At 28.0% G+C, this 15,434-nt stretch overlaps 1 protein-coding gene and 1 pseudogene across 1 annotated transcript; one reads left to right on the top strand and one right to left on the bottom strand.

The window, feature by feature from the left end:
• The first annotated feature begins 4,788 nt into the window (after nucleotides 1–4,788).
• On the top strand, nucleotides 4,789–6,070 carry LOC124937604 (annotated as a pseudogene).
• Nucleotides 6,071–8,160: 2,090 nt separating this feature from the next.
• Nucleotides 8,161–10,814, bottom strand: LOC124919364 (BTB/POZ domain-containing protein At5g66560-like). Its single transcript, XM_047459594.1, has 4 exons — nucleotides 10,414–10,814; nucleotides 10,258–10,327; nucleotides 8,957–10,177; nucleotides 8,161–8,890 (listed from the first exon to the last, which is right to left on the bottom strand). Exons 1-4 carry the CDS (start codon nucleotides 10,449–10,451, stop codon nucleotides 8,345–8,347), a joined length of 1,875 nt encoding a protein of 624 aa, XP_047315550.1. The 5' UTR covers nucleotides 10,452–10,814; the 3' UTR covers nucleotides 8,161–8,344.
• Between the last annotated feature and the right edge of the window lie 4,620 nt (nucleotides 10,815–15,434).

Below are 15,434 nucleotides of genomic sequence, written 5' to 3'. Positions count from 1 at the left end.
TGTTGTAAGGAAATTAGATGAATGAAAGAATTGTTAAAAGAAATAGGCATTACACAAGGTAGGTTTGTGGTGTTTAGGGACTCACAAAGTGCTATACATGTGAGCAAGAATCCAAGTTTTCATTCACGTTCAAAACACATTCAAAGAAGGTACCATTGGATCCGTGAAGTGCTCGAGAAAAAGGAGTTATACTTGAAGACAGTGCATACAGATGAGAACGGGTTAGATATGATGACAAAAGGCTTGCCAAGAGGCAAGCATGAGATATGTTGTGCCAAAGCCGGAATGGTTCTGGCAGGAGCATCACGATGATGAATGTTTATAGCAACATTCTCCCATGGCTCGGAAGGGGGAGAATTGTTGAGGTATTCCTTGCCATTGCGGGCAAGTTTTAAATTCCGGGTAAACGGGTCAGGGTTTTCTGTTATGAAAACGGGTTAGAGTATAAATACTTTTTTTTGGGTATTTTTCTCATAACACAGTAAGGTTGAGAGAGAGTGAATTACAGATCTAGGGTTTTCTGGTTTCCTTCTTCTTCTTGTTTTTGGATGATCCAGAGAGAAAGATTGGGGGAGCTTTTGATTGTGGAGTAGTCCAATCATTCCTAGTGTAATCACTTCTTTCATTTGAGAGCAGGACAGGTAAGTTTCTACTATTGACATTTCTTTGATTTAGTGAAACTTATCCTTCCCGTGGACGTAGGTCGATTTTGACCGAACCACGTATATTGTGTTGTCGTTTATTGCTTTGTGCTATTTCAGTCTTCGTAATCTGTTTGTCGTCATAGAGGATTTGGAAACTGATTTGTTACAGGTTTGATTTCGAAGAAAATCCATAGTTTTGCTGTTGCAAAACCCAACATAACCATAATGCATCATTTTCCATTCATCTATATAATCCGTCAAAATCCCTCCCTAACTAATTCCCTAGCTCATTATTGGAAAAACAATTCCTATAAATATTTCAACTTCAATCATAAATGAAATATGATTTAGAACATTCTTGATAATAGAAAATAAAATATAATTCAATTGATCTCCCATATTGCATCGGTTTTTTAAACATTCATAGCCTTAGATGCATCAATTTCCTTTATATGCTTTCTAAATGTGTTATTCTTTTAAATAATTTATGAAAAAAATGTAATAACAAGTTATTTTAATAGATTAAATCGAAAATGTAAAAGGGATTATAAGAGTGAGTTGGGCACGTGCATATGAAAAGGTGATGAATTATTAGACATTTTGAAGGGTATTAAATTTATCCCTTAAGAAGAAGGATCAGCTTTTTGGAGATGAGTGCGCCAATGGACCCCTATTCAAAAGGCAAAACAAGTGCACTCTAATTTTACTACTCTTTTCTGTTAGAAAAAAAAAAAAAAGCTTCAGAAACATCCTCTAGTCATGATCGTCACTAAAGTCCTCGAAAAACATGATCAAATAATTGATGACAGAGAAAGTATATAATGTTTGCATGGGTGCTCGATGGACATGATTCCACTAATCTAATGTTGGCCAGCCAGATGTTGATGATGACTATTTCCAGACATTCTGAATTGATCCTTTGGCATTACTCTTGTGTTAATATTGGACCAGTTTAGCTTGTACTATATAAACAAAAAGGGTCTACAATACATATTGTGTCTATTTCATGCCAAGCCAAAAGAATGTGCATGATTGACATCAAAGAGTACCCCACTATAATCTCTCAAATCAAACTTGTTATTAGACCAATAGCGTTTTAACAAGTAAACCGATTATTTTCCTTGTTCGGTAAGTATTATTTGAATAATTCATTTAATTATTCTCCATATCATCTCACTTATCTTATCGTGAATTCAATCAACTAATTTATCAACCAAAATAATAAAATATTATTTATTTATTTAAACAAATGTTTTTTATTAATATTAATATATTTTTAAGACTTGTTTAAAAAATAATAATTTATTGTGATTTTGAGAAGGTATAATATAGTTTTGGTAATAAGACTTAATAGTATTAGTATAAATTAAATAATAGATTAAAATTAGACAATAAAAAAATACATAAAAAGATAATAATAAACTGAGTTAATTATAAGTTGAGAGTATAAACTAAATCATAACAAACACTAAAAGTAAACCAAACAAAATTAAATAACATCCAACTAAATTCTCATACAAGTATTATTTATTTAAACGAGTGCAGTTTTGTAATGTTTTTCCTTCTACACAATTATCAATATTACGATATACCTAATATTATTTTTTAATTTAAATAATTTATTGATATTTAAATATATATATAATATTATTTATTAAATAATATTATAAATATAAAAAATAAATAAGTTAAGCGTCGATAAATTTAATCAAACTTACTAAGCATTAACGATTAAATAAGTTGAATCATATCAAATGTAAATGCAAATATATTATTTTGAAAGCTCGTTTCATGGTAAGTTTTAAGATTTTTATGGAAAATCTATTTACCAACTAGACTAAATTATATTTATAAATTATTATACAAAATTATTATATGTTTTTAATCAAACATAACAATATAGTAAGTTGAATAAAAACAAAAACAAGAACACCTCAAACTTGTTCATAACTATTTATTTATTAAAATATTACATATTTTTTAAAAAATAAAATTATTTTATCATTATATATTAATATTAATTTTTAATTATAAAATAAAACTCACATTCTCAAAATTGTAAACAATCAATTTTATTTTAATTAATCTCGCTGCAATGTATGCACTCTTAGAGCATCTCTAAGAGGCATTTCTTCCTTCAACCGGACTGCAAAACGGAACACATAAAGCGTTTTTATCTACTCTCCTCCGGCCAAACGCATATATGTAAATACACTATTCATTTAACCATTTTAGCAATTTTTTTCAAAATGACCCTTAAACTATATATCTATATATATTTTTTTAATAACTTTTGATTTTTTTATATGCAAATTGATCCTTCAACTTTTTTTATTTATTTTAAGATAAAAATTAATTATAATGTTTTTTTAAATGTATTAAATCATTAAATTGTATTATATTTGAAATTTTATCTAATTTATTTTATATTTTTCCGTTATATTTTATAAATTTATAATTTATAATTTTAAATTGTACGAATTTTCATAGAAAATACATTAAAAAAACAATTAATCGTTATATAATAATAGTACAATAATTAAAAGTACAACATAAATAATACAATAGTTAAAATTGCTCATAAATAATAGAAATGAACGATATATAATGATTAATAATCTGATAAATTAACACCACTTCCTCCAAGATTATTGAAATAGTCCGAAAATGTAGTAAGGATGGAAGGATCTGATCGACTTTCATTTTGAGCTATTTTGAGTTTGCTGAGCCTGAAAAAATGCGCGCACATTTAGATCTTGTATTTTACACAAATTTTGCCTTAAAGTCTTGTTTTCTACTCAAATTTTGCTTTAAAGTCTTGTTTTCTTCCTTAATCTCTTTCAACGTATAACATTTGTTTTGCATATCTAATTGACTTTGCATATGGTCATTTGTCCTTTTAATTTCTTTAACACTTTTTTTTTATTTGTTTACTGCATTTCACTTAGGGTCAATGATGTATTACCATCATTTTTCCTTTTCAATTTTACTTTTTTCACTCCCGATAGGTCTTTTTCAGATGGAGAAGTAATGTTTGAATCTTCTAAGTTAAGAAAAAATGAGGAGATATCAGGGATGCTTGTCCAACAGAATATGGAGTTGGATTTTCTGACTCGGAAGAGGCATAGTTGACAAATTGATTTCTCCTACTACTTATGGAACAATCTTTAAATTTTTCAAAATTTTTAACAATGTTTCACACATGATCGAACTTCCAACATGCTTTGAACTTATAATCTTTCATGAAGAACACTTTAACTTTGAGCATATGTGAAGTTCAAATAATTAAATACAATATGCATAAGTAATAGAAATAGTATATCAAATTATATGTTAATACTCACAATATCTTCCTTTGAAGCACCGCTTTGATGCATTTTCTCAATTTGTTTTATGCATGCATGAAGTCTCCTTGTTGCTTTTTGGATAGTGTTCAGTCGGACTTGCATAGATCTTTTAGTACGAATCTCTCGATGCTCCAGCCTTTCTATATTGAAAGCTTCTTCAATACGAGACCATAATCGGTCACTTGTTTGAATAATTCTAATAATCTGGTCCTCAAAAGTTTCGATATAAACCCGACATAAGAGGATATCCTCATCTAGGTTATAGACTGCTGATCGGACATACATTTTTAACAACGGATGAAGGTAAATATGTATTCGACTGAAGTCAAATGATAAAATGTGTGAATTTTAGGATATCCTTCATGTCAATATATATGTTAAATCCTAAAATTTACCATACTTATTACACTGAATTGGAAATGACCACACACTATAAAGTAGGTCCTATTTCTCAACTCAAATTAATTGAAATGACCATACACTTAAAAATTGGTCATATTTTTCTACTCAAATTAATTGGAAATGACCACACATTAAAAAGTTGGTCATATTTTTCCACTCAAATTAATTGAAATGACCATACACTGAAAAGTTGGTCTTATTTCTTCACTCAAATTAATTGGAAATGACCATACACTGAAAATTTGGTCATATTTATCCACTCAAATTAATTGAAATGACCATACACTAAAAAGATGGTCATATTTCTCCACCAATTTGAATTGGAAATGACTATATTACCATCCTATTTCAATTATACTACTATAAATATATTGTTAAGTCATTCTTTACTTATCACATATATTTTCCACTATCCAGAACTACAAGTCTCCATAATGAATTTCAACGTTAGTGATTCATCATCATCTTCTTCTTCTTCTTCAGATGATGATAATATGATGATTCATCAAAGACAACAAAATTTATGTCGTCTTAACAATAATAACAACATGACCATCCAACAACTTCTTGAACAACAAAGCCAACAAGTACTACATCGTGGTTCAATTCTTGGACATATTGTCATCAATCGTGATCGTGGAAATGCCGATCGTAGGTTATACAGTGATTATTTTTAGATAATCTAGTGTATAATGAGACCATGTTTCGTTGAAGATATCAAATGTCTCTCTCATTGTTCCTTCGAATTGTTGACGTAGTCAAAGATCATGATCGCTACTTCCAACAATAATCGGACAATGCGGGCAAACTTGGATTATGTCCAATACAAAATATAACGGTAGTTTTTCGTATGTTGGCACATGGTGCTATAGTAGATGCCACAGATAAGTATATTAAAATTGGAGAGTCTACTACAATTGAAAGTATGAAAAAATTATGTTGCGTTGTGGTTGAAATATTTAGCAAACGCTATCTTAAAAGGCCAATAGGAAATGATATTTCTAGACTTCTCAATATTGGTCAGCAACGTGGATTTCCTTGAATGTTAGACAATTTAGATTGTATGCATTGAAAGTGGATAAATGTCCAACCGCGTGGGCGGGGCAATACGCACACCGTAGTGGAAAGCCTGACATTATTCTCGAAGCTATCGCAAATTATGATCTTTGGATATGAAATACATATTTTAGTTTTCCAGGCACCGACAATGATATAAATGTGTTAGAGTCATCACATATGTTCTCGGATCTAACTCAAGGTATTTCTCCTCCAGTTCATTATGTAATTCAAGGAAAAGAATATAACATAGGCTATTATTTAGATGATGGCATATATCAAAAATGATATACTCTTGTGCAAACAATTCATGAGCCACGTGGTCGGAAGAAAAAATAATTTGCAATGAAACAAGAAGCATATAGAAAAGATGTTGAACGTGAATTCGAAGTTCTTCAATCACGTTTTTCCATTATAGTAGGACCGATACGATATTAGAGAAAAGAAGTGTTGCATGATATAATGACTACGTGCATAATTTTGCATAATACGATTGTTGAGGATGAACGTGACATTAATGCACATATCAAAATTGAAATGAAAACGCATTCGCCAAATGTCGAAGTGGTGATAGATGAAAATACTTAATTTTAAGATTTTATATCTTGGTACGGAAAATAAGAAAATAAAGATGCACACATTGAACTTCGTAATGCATTAATCGATCATATGTGGGAAAAGTACACTAATTTTGAGAATTGTTACATAATTACATTTGTTTATGTTATGTGTATGTGTACCAAGTGTTTTTTTTATTAAACGTATTATTGAATTATTTTGTTGTGTATAAATTATTGATATAATTTTATCTGAATTTTATTAAATGAATGTAAAAAGATTGAAGTTAAATATGTAAAGTTAATAAATATATAGATAACATTAATAAAATTAAAAAGTTAGTATAAGAAATGAATATTTTTTTAAGTTTAAAAATGAATTTTTGGTTAGTATTAATTTTGACAGGACTATAATAATTCTTAAAAAAATATTAAACACTTCAAAATAAAAAAAATTCATAGTCCCCACTTTCTAACCTTTTATGCATCACAATCAATATTATCTCTTCTTAACTATTCAATTAGTAAATAATCAATCAAAATACAAAATTAATTTTACTTTTATTTCTATAAAAAAACCAAATAAACAACCCCAACTTTATTAAATACTTACTAAATATTTAATATGGTGAATCATACTACTTTCAAATTTAAAATATACAGTGAACATATTCTATATTTCAAAAAGGTTGTGCCATTCATTAATACATACATAATTTAATATACCACATTATACTTTTACAAGATTAGACAAGTTATAAATTAAATTCTGAAAATTTATAGATATTATGTACTCATTTACCAAAAAGACACAAGCAAGTATGTTAACTACAAATCAAGTTAAACAAAAAAAAATAAAACATTTTTAATGAGAAAATCTCCAGCACTTGACTTATTCAAACTTTGGTTAACAATGCAATTAAACTTTTACCACTGTCAACTATCAATTAGACATTGTATCCCATTTAAGCAATTGTGTTTAAGTAGTAATAAAAAAAAATTTAATGTTAAAATTTATGAATTTATTAAGATAGTTAAAGTAGTAATTAAAAGTTTTATTTAAAAGATTAAATATGTTAAATTTAATTTTTATTTAAAAATTCTGATTTAAATGAGTAGAAATGATAATAGAAGTATGTTAGCCGGATATAAATAAAAAAATAAACTCTATTTGTTTGAGGGAGAGAAAAGATTACTTTATTTCTTTTTGTTAATTTTGGCTGGATTTTCTTCTGTTTGGTTTCATTATAGTTTTGTGATTTGTCTTGCTTTTTGACTGAATCTTTGCTTCTGACATTGCAATTATTTTACCATAATTACAATAATCATCCAATAACTAGTGGTTTTCAAGTTTTCCGCTTTTACTTTATTATTATTATTATATTTGTTTTTTCTCACTTGTTTAATATTATTATCTTATTTGATTATTTTTAAACAAATTTTAAAAACTATATATTTATAACAATTAAATTATTAAATTTATCAATTAAAATATTTTTTTACAACTTTTTATATAAAAATTTAGTTTTGATGAATTTAAAATTATATTATTCATTTTATTTAATTTTTTTTTTCAAAATAACCTAAGATTAAACAAGTTCTTAGATACAAATTTATTTATTTGGTTAAAATAAACTATCATTATGATTATTGAATAAATTGTACATAAATTAATTGATATTAAGAGTTTGTTATATTATTTATTTTAAATTCAATCATAACCAAATAACATTTTATATTTTTTTTATCAATTACATCACTCAATTTAATCATTATATAACAATATCAATTTTATCACAATCACAACTTCTTGATATATTATTTTTAAATAAATCAGATTTATCAATAAACTGAAACAAAACAAGATCTAAGATATTTAAACAATTAGTTTGAATAAGTTATTAATAGGCTAAATCAAACCAGCCCTAAAAAAATAATATTTTTGAAGTCAAGATACCCACTAGTAGATAGGTCATATGATATATCTGCCACTGTAAACTCTCTAATTAGTTATTTAGGGTTTGTTTCAACAATTATCAAATAATTCCATTTGATGAATCCTTCCAAATAATTTAATTTTTTTAGATTAAATTTCCATTTCAACCTTATAATAGAGTGAGGGAGAGGCCAATGAAAATGAAAGAAGAATTATTATATATAAATTATGCAAATAATTAAATTTATGGATAGCATTAAAATGACACTTTACCAGCTAACATAATAATATATTAATTAATTAATTAATATCCACGGACAGAGACATGGGGAGGCGCACGATAACAAAAGAATAAATGTATCAAAAATAAAAAATATTATTATTATTATAAACGCAAGAATCTTACCGCCGGCGATGGCTGCGGTTCCGTACTTTTCGCGTTTCAACAACCGTTGTTGGTTGATGCGAATCACAAACCTGCGTTTTGAATTTACACCCAAATTTCTTCCCCAGCGAACTCTTCCATCCTTCTCCTCCCGGTCCCGGAGAATCACTTCCACCCGCCACCACCGGAACTTTATCAATGCTCTCGATCGCCGCCTTCATCGATGAACATTCTCTCTCTAGTTCATGTACTCTCGATCTCATACTATCCATATCCAAACGAAGCACCTGATGATTATGATTCTCTCTCACCGCCGTCCTCCGCCGTGGCCTCATAATGACAGCCTCTGATCCATTATCATCATCAACCTCCGCCGGAGCGGTTAGGGTTCCGGCAATGACTTCTCGGAGCTGGAGCTGTTCGAAGAACAGCACCTGAACTACTGAACGGATAGGCAAACGTTCATTCTGCGCTGCATGAGTGCAGGCTTCAAGCGTTAGTTTCTGACAATCCATTAATCCGCAGATCTTCTCCCGTTCCGCCTCCGTCAGCCATGGATGCGCCTTCATGGAAAGAAGATGATGATTAAGAATTGAACTAGCAATTTCAAAATATTATTGATTATGTACCTTAAGATAAACATCTACTGATCGATAAAGACCGTCGTCGAATAATCTTGAATGATCAGGAAGAGCAACAGCAAGTTCGTAGAATTTCTCTGGTTTCAAATTTGAATCGGAAGCAATTTCCGATAAGTAACCGTCGATTAATTTACCGACTAGCATTAACGCGGCGGATCTAACGCCACTATTCTCATCTTCCCCTTCGATTCTCGCCGCCGATCTCTTATCCAATCCATCTAAGAAGTTTCCTAAGATCCTCTCCATACATTCTATATCGTATAACGTCTCGTTTAGATATGAATAACTCGGTATCAGAAGATCGTCCAATGTCGCCTGTTCAAGCTGCGATCCTATCTTCTTCTCCAATGCAGATTGACAGGTATCGGATTTCAATATGTTCGCCATTCTCAGTAATCCGAATAGGAATCTGGTGACGGTTGGTGATTTCGAGCTGTTTTCAAGGGGGAGATTTGAAACTATAGTTTCTAAGATATCTCTCTGCTCACATTCCGATGGTATAGAAGATGATGAAATTGAAGAAGATGATGATGATGATTTCCTACTATTACGATTTATACCTGGAATATATCTCTTCGCGTAATAAAGCAGACTGTTCTCTATAATCTCTGGATTCAGATCTCTACCTCGCATTGCTAGTATTAGACGTTTGAAAAACGGTAGACTCAGAAGGACTAATTCGTCTAACCAAGTTCCAGTCTCCACAGATTTACCGGTAGGTTTCCGACGTCCGCCAGTTTCGTTCACCGGCCAGCCAAAAAGAGAAGGATCAGATACGGAAGCTCTGACAGAAATAAATTCAATACATCTATGTACAATATCAAGATCTTCCGCCATTGGAATCAATCCTTCACATGATTTTAATGTATTGATTGAGTCCTTAACACTCTTGAGTACCGATTGTGAGAGAAACCGCTCCGTTTTGGAAATAAGATTATCCTCCGAATACTCATCAGTCATCTCCAGAAATTCCGCAGCGCAACGGAGAAAAGCTACATTGGAAGAAGATAGATCGATCTTAACACCGTAACAGAACTTGGCAGCACCTTCGAATGCATCTGAACCTCCCGGGAAATCCGGAAGAGTGATACGACAGTGACGCTGATCATCATCGTCGTCCTCATTCTCTTCTTCTAGTAAAGTAGCGGAAATCGTCTCTTGTTCGGAGATTAACTGGTGTAGCTTTCTGCTCTTGGAAATGAGGGGAAACTGTTGTAGAGAAAGCAATATTGATGAGATTTGTAGAGAATTTGCAGTAGTTGCAGAGAGAATGGAAGAATAAAAAGTACCTTATGAAGATGGAAGATGATATCGCCGACTTCGATTACTATGTCGCTAGGTAGACCTGTGGTGCAGAACCTGATAAAAGGAAGAAATCAGATCGGAAAGAAACTAAACAACAACAACAACTGCATCGATCGATTGATCGATAACTAGTCACTCACCACGCTTGTCCCTTGGATGATTGTTTCTCGATTTCCATTTTATGTGTGAAACAGAGAAAGAGAGAGAGAGAGAAAACAGAGCTCAAAGTTGCGGCATGATGATGATGCGATGATTAGAGAAATGGAGGAGGAGAGAGTGGGTGGAGAAGGGAAGGGAAGGGAATCGAGAATGGAGCGCAACGGGACAAGGAGACCTGAACAAATACCGAAAAAGGTATTATGATGAGGAAATGCTCTTCCAATTTCTCTTTTTAGAATCCAATCAGGATTCAGGATCTCACTTCTCTCTCTTCAAATGAAGAAGAAGGAATGGGAGAGGATTCTAGCTATCATCATCATCTGATAGTACTAATAAGGAAGAAGGAAGGAATTCAACTTTTTTTGAAATCCACTTTTCACAAGGACAAAGAGACTATCATTATAACATCCATTTTTCTCTCTCTAATGGACACGCATTGCTCGCCTACTACTTGTTTTCAATTTTTCTTCATTTCATTTCCCACACATAAATAAACTATACATATTCAAATTTAAATCAAATAATGTATGAAAATAAAAATTATTAAAACATTGGATTATAAACTGTGGGTTACCAAAATTGAATAAATAAAATAGTGTTGTTAAAAGATTAAATGTCACGTGTACTAATATTTTTATTTAAAATATTTTAAGTTGAAGTGAAAGTAATAACAATAAGACGGTATTAACTCCAACACTTAAAATAAATAATGGTTTTTTTTTAATATTTTGGATTTATTTACTGTTTATAAATATTTTAAATGGAAAAAAGTTTAGGTGAAAATAGTGTTAAATTAAAATAAAAAAAAAAAATAATAGCCATATTTAATTTTAAAATTGAGAGTGTTAAAAGTTTAGTTATACAATTTTATTATTATAATTAAATTTTTGTTTGAATGGTTGGAACTTATATATAAATTAATATTGAATACTTTAAAATACAATTTTATAAATATTTCACTATAGTAGTAATGTATATAAGAATTGTTAACATTCACTTTATTATACACTTAACTTATGCTAGTTCTTGATTCCTGTTTATTGAATTATCGGCTATTTGTAAGACATAATTGATATGTGTAGATTTGATAAGAAGTGAATTTTCTATTTTGATGATATTCAATAGTTCATTTGGGTTTACATGAACAAATCCAACACGGTGAATCCTATATTTCATTTTATAATTTCGGATAAGTTCTCAATTTAACACGGTCAAAGATATTGTAAATCTCGTGTAAAATTTAATGCCTTAATTTGTATTTATTCTACTTTTTGCCATGATTTTTGTTTTTTTTCTTGTTTGGATGGTTTTACCATTTTGTTTTGTTGGTATGAATAATATTCATATAAGTCAAAGTAATTTTACAATTATATATAAACTATATTAATATAATAAATACATTTACCATACATAATATATTGACATATATATATATTTGTAATTTGTACCAATAAAGAAAAATATTTTATTTGTGATAAAAATGGTTTAAAATTAAAATAAAGATACTTAGAACTTGTTTGATATTGTTTATTATAAAATAATCAGTTTAGTAACACATCCAACATCATCACTTTCTTAATCTCATTATTCAAATCATAGGTAATAAATTATTTTTTTTATACATTATAAAATATTAAACACTGAGAATGTTTTTATTAATTTAAGTTACTAGGATATTTGGTCTCTTATAGCATAATATTTTTATTTGAGTTAATTATAATTTTTAAAATCAATTATGATTTAGTGTCAGAATTTGAAATTTAAAAAGCCAAAAGCTGAAGAATTTAAAATTTTTGAGAGGGAAAAGGATATAGAAATAAAATATCCCTACTTTAAAAAAACATTTCTGAGCACCACATTAATGTCACCATTTTTGCTTACAAAATTCCACTCAAATCTTTAATTTACCTTTTTTTTTTTGCCAAACCAAGCCTGACTGTCCCAAAATTTTAAAATGAGTGAATTTTGTATTACAACTTTGTATTATATTCAAATAGTCCATAGATCATTTCATTACCGATAATATAGTCCCCTATTGGCTAACCAAAACATGTAAATGAATTATGAACCATCTTATTATAATACTAATCCCTTAAAAATTCATTTCATTTTTATTTTATAGATGTAAAATAGTGAAATGGATCTAACTTGAGCGAAATAGTTGAATATCGAACAAGAATAAGTAGATTAATGAAAGAAATGATAAAATATCTACAAGTTCATATAAAATAGTTTCAAATTACACTTTCAATACAAAACGATATTTATGACTTATAAGAGAAAACAAGGAACATGTATAACAAACAAAAATAATTGTTCTTTCCGACAATATGGTTTAAAACATATCATCACACATTTTTTAAGTTGATTTCATCAATTACCAAACTAAGAGATATTGTCTTCTTTCAATGAGAAAGCATTAGTTTTTTTGTCAAAATAATAACAATGAATATATATAAAATAGACACTTATAAAACACAATTTATTTCATCAATATAAACACAAAGACTTTAAAACCCACAATTTATGAGGTCAAACTTCTTTGTAATGATGCAAATCCAATAGCTACTCAAAATTCAACTTGATGTTACATAATTTTAAAGTTGAAGGAAACATGTGAACATTCATTTTATTTGTGATTTTATTATTATTTTATTTTTGTTTATTTGATGGTTAAGAAATAATCATAATTTGAAAACTAGTGTATTGTCATAATTAAAATCATTTTTAATATTGTTAAAATAAAACTTAAAAGTGATTTTATTTGTATTTCATCTGAAAAAAATGTGATTCAATTTGATGATAAATGAAAAATAGATAAGAAAATTATTATTTGTCAAATAAAATTTTCTTATAATTTGCCAAAATAAAATTTTGGTGTTTGGCATTGATACAATTATCCACCTTTAGTGATTTTTTGTTTTTTTTATAATATTAATCTAATAGGGTTTAATCATTTTTTCAAAATGTGTGCTACAATTGATATATAAATTGTATGTATTATTAGTATTTATAAAAAACAAAATTTAATGTTTAAAACCAAAAGATTTTCTAATGTAAATTATTTTAAAATAATTTTTTAGATATAAGTTGTATGTATTATTAGATATTCAATTATATTATTTAAATTTTAAAACATCTCATCACTATTAAAAGAAAATATTAAACATAGTTTGCCTAAATATATAATCCGTTACATCAAAACAAATTTTATTTAAAAGAAAAAAAATGTTATTTTCAAAAAAATATTTCTTATATACTGTTTCAGGTGGTGATATTAACAGTTAAAAAAATAAGAAAAAAAAATATATATAATGAAGATTGATTCAAATAAAAGGAAAAATAATGAGTAAAGTAACATTTCTGCAGCCTTGCAATTAATATGAACAAAATCTACCTCTGTTCTGCCCCTCTTCCTTGCATTTAATATTTAATATTAATGGTCCCTGTTAAATGATATAAGTGTGACAACCTGACAATATTTAATTTTTTGCTTATACATAAATTTAAAAATATGTGACCAATCTGGAAAGTGATGGGATCATGCAATAACACACTTACCTAAAGCGAGATTAGTTAATATTTAAATACATAAAATAAAATTAATGAAAAATATTTCATTCAAAAGAAGATCTCAAAATTAATGACAAACACCCCCACAAAACAAATAATACAATAAAGATCCACTGAGTAACAATATAATAAGTTACTCAAATATATATACATATATAAACAATCAATTTTTTATTTAACTGTCTTCACTTATTTTTCTAGAAGCTTTGAATTTTTCTATTTAACAGTCTTGACTTATTTTTAAAAAAGGTTGGAGTTGGTTTTTCATTAGTATATTTGTTAATATATGTTTACACATTTGAACATTACATTGTATTGGTTTATGATTTTTTATTTATTTTAATTTTAAGGTAATTAATACAATCTTCCATAATCACAATCCTTTTAAATCAGAATTATCATATGTTTCAATTTTAATAATTAGTTTAAAAAAATCTGAGATTAAAAGTAAGAAAAAATATGTTTCAACTTTAATAATTAGTTAAAATTATGAGTATCATATATGTACTCTAATTTGATATTTGAATAGTTATGTTTGGTGACTTTAATACACTTAATTGTTTAGACCTATACTATAGGTTCAAATATGTTTTAGTGCTAACTTATTCTTTAAATTATTGTAAAAATTATTTTATTATGCAATTTTGGCTTATTCACGCTTATAATTAAAAAAACATTATCTTAATAAATAACATCAATTATCAATTCAACGACAATTCACTTGGTCAAGTATAATTTAGAGTTTGATAATTTTATAAAGTGGATATTCTTTTGGTAAAAATATTAAAATGAATTAATCAGAGCCGGCCCCGAATTTTGGGTTGCCCCAACCCGGTAGAAAAAAAAATCTATATATTTTTGTTGTTCAAGCTCTAATTTAAAAGAATTAATAAAAAAATTATTTTTGGTGAAATTTGAACTCATACCCATATAAAATTGATAAGTTTTTATCGTTAACAACTAAACTACACCATTATATATTTAATATTACAATAATTTTATTAAATACCTTAATATTTTTAATAAGTGGTCTGCCCTAGACCGAAGGCTTGCTGGACTTATCCCAAGACCGACCCTAGAATATAATGATAAAATAAAATATAATAATTTAAAATAAATATATTTTAATATTTTAATTAATAAATTGAGTAATATAATAAATGAGAAGAGTGAAATAATGTTAATTATATTGAATTATTTAAGAAATAATCAACTCCTAAAATGAGTTAGTTTGAACAATTTAAATTTATATCATTTTTCTAATTGTTAACTGAATTACCTAGAGAGACTGACCTTAAATTAGTTGATAAGATGTATTTCTAATTATCTGGTAGGATGTGTTATTTATTTATCATATATATAAATTGGGTTATAAAATATCCTATATTCTAGAGTTCTCGAGATAGAGTAAGTTTGATTCTTAAAACAT

This window comes from Impatiens glandulifera, chromosome 1 (genome assembly GCF_907164915.1).
Source record: "Impatiens glandulifera chromosome 1, dImpGla2.1, whole genome shotgun sequence".
NCBI lineage: Eukaryota > Viridiplantae > Streptophyta > Magnoliopsida > Ericales > Balsaminaceae > Impatiens > Impatiens glandulifera.
The sequence above is the reverse complement of the archived record's forward strand: the minus strand, read 5'-3'. Positions and strand labels throughout refer to the sequence as shown.

Coding starts and splice junctions, on each gene's coding strand:
- LOC124919364 (XM_047459594.1), bottom strand. CDS start 10,451: ATGGAAATCGAGAAACAATCATCCAAGGGACAAGCGTG. Junction 10,328..10,413: donor TCATCCAAGGGACAAGCGTG/GTGAGTGACTAG, acceptor TCCTTTTATCAG/GTTCTGCACCACAGGTCTAC. Junction 10,178..10,257: donor TCATCTTCCATCTTCATAAG/GTACTTTTTATT, acceptor TCTCTACAACAG/TTTCCCCTCATTTCCAAGAG.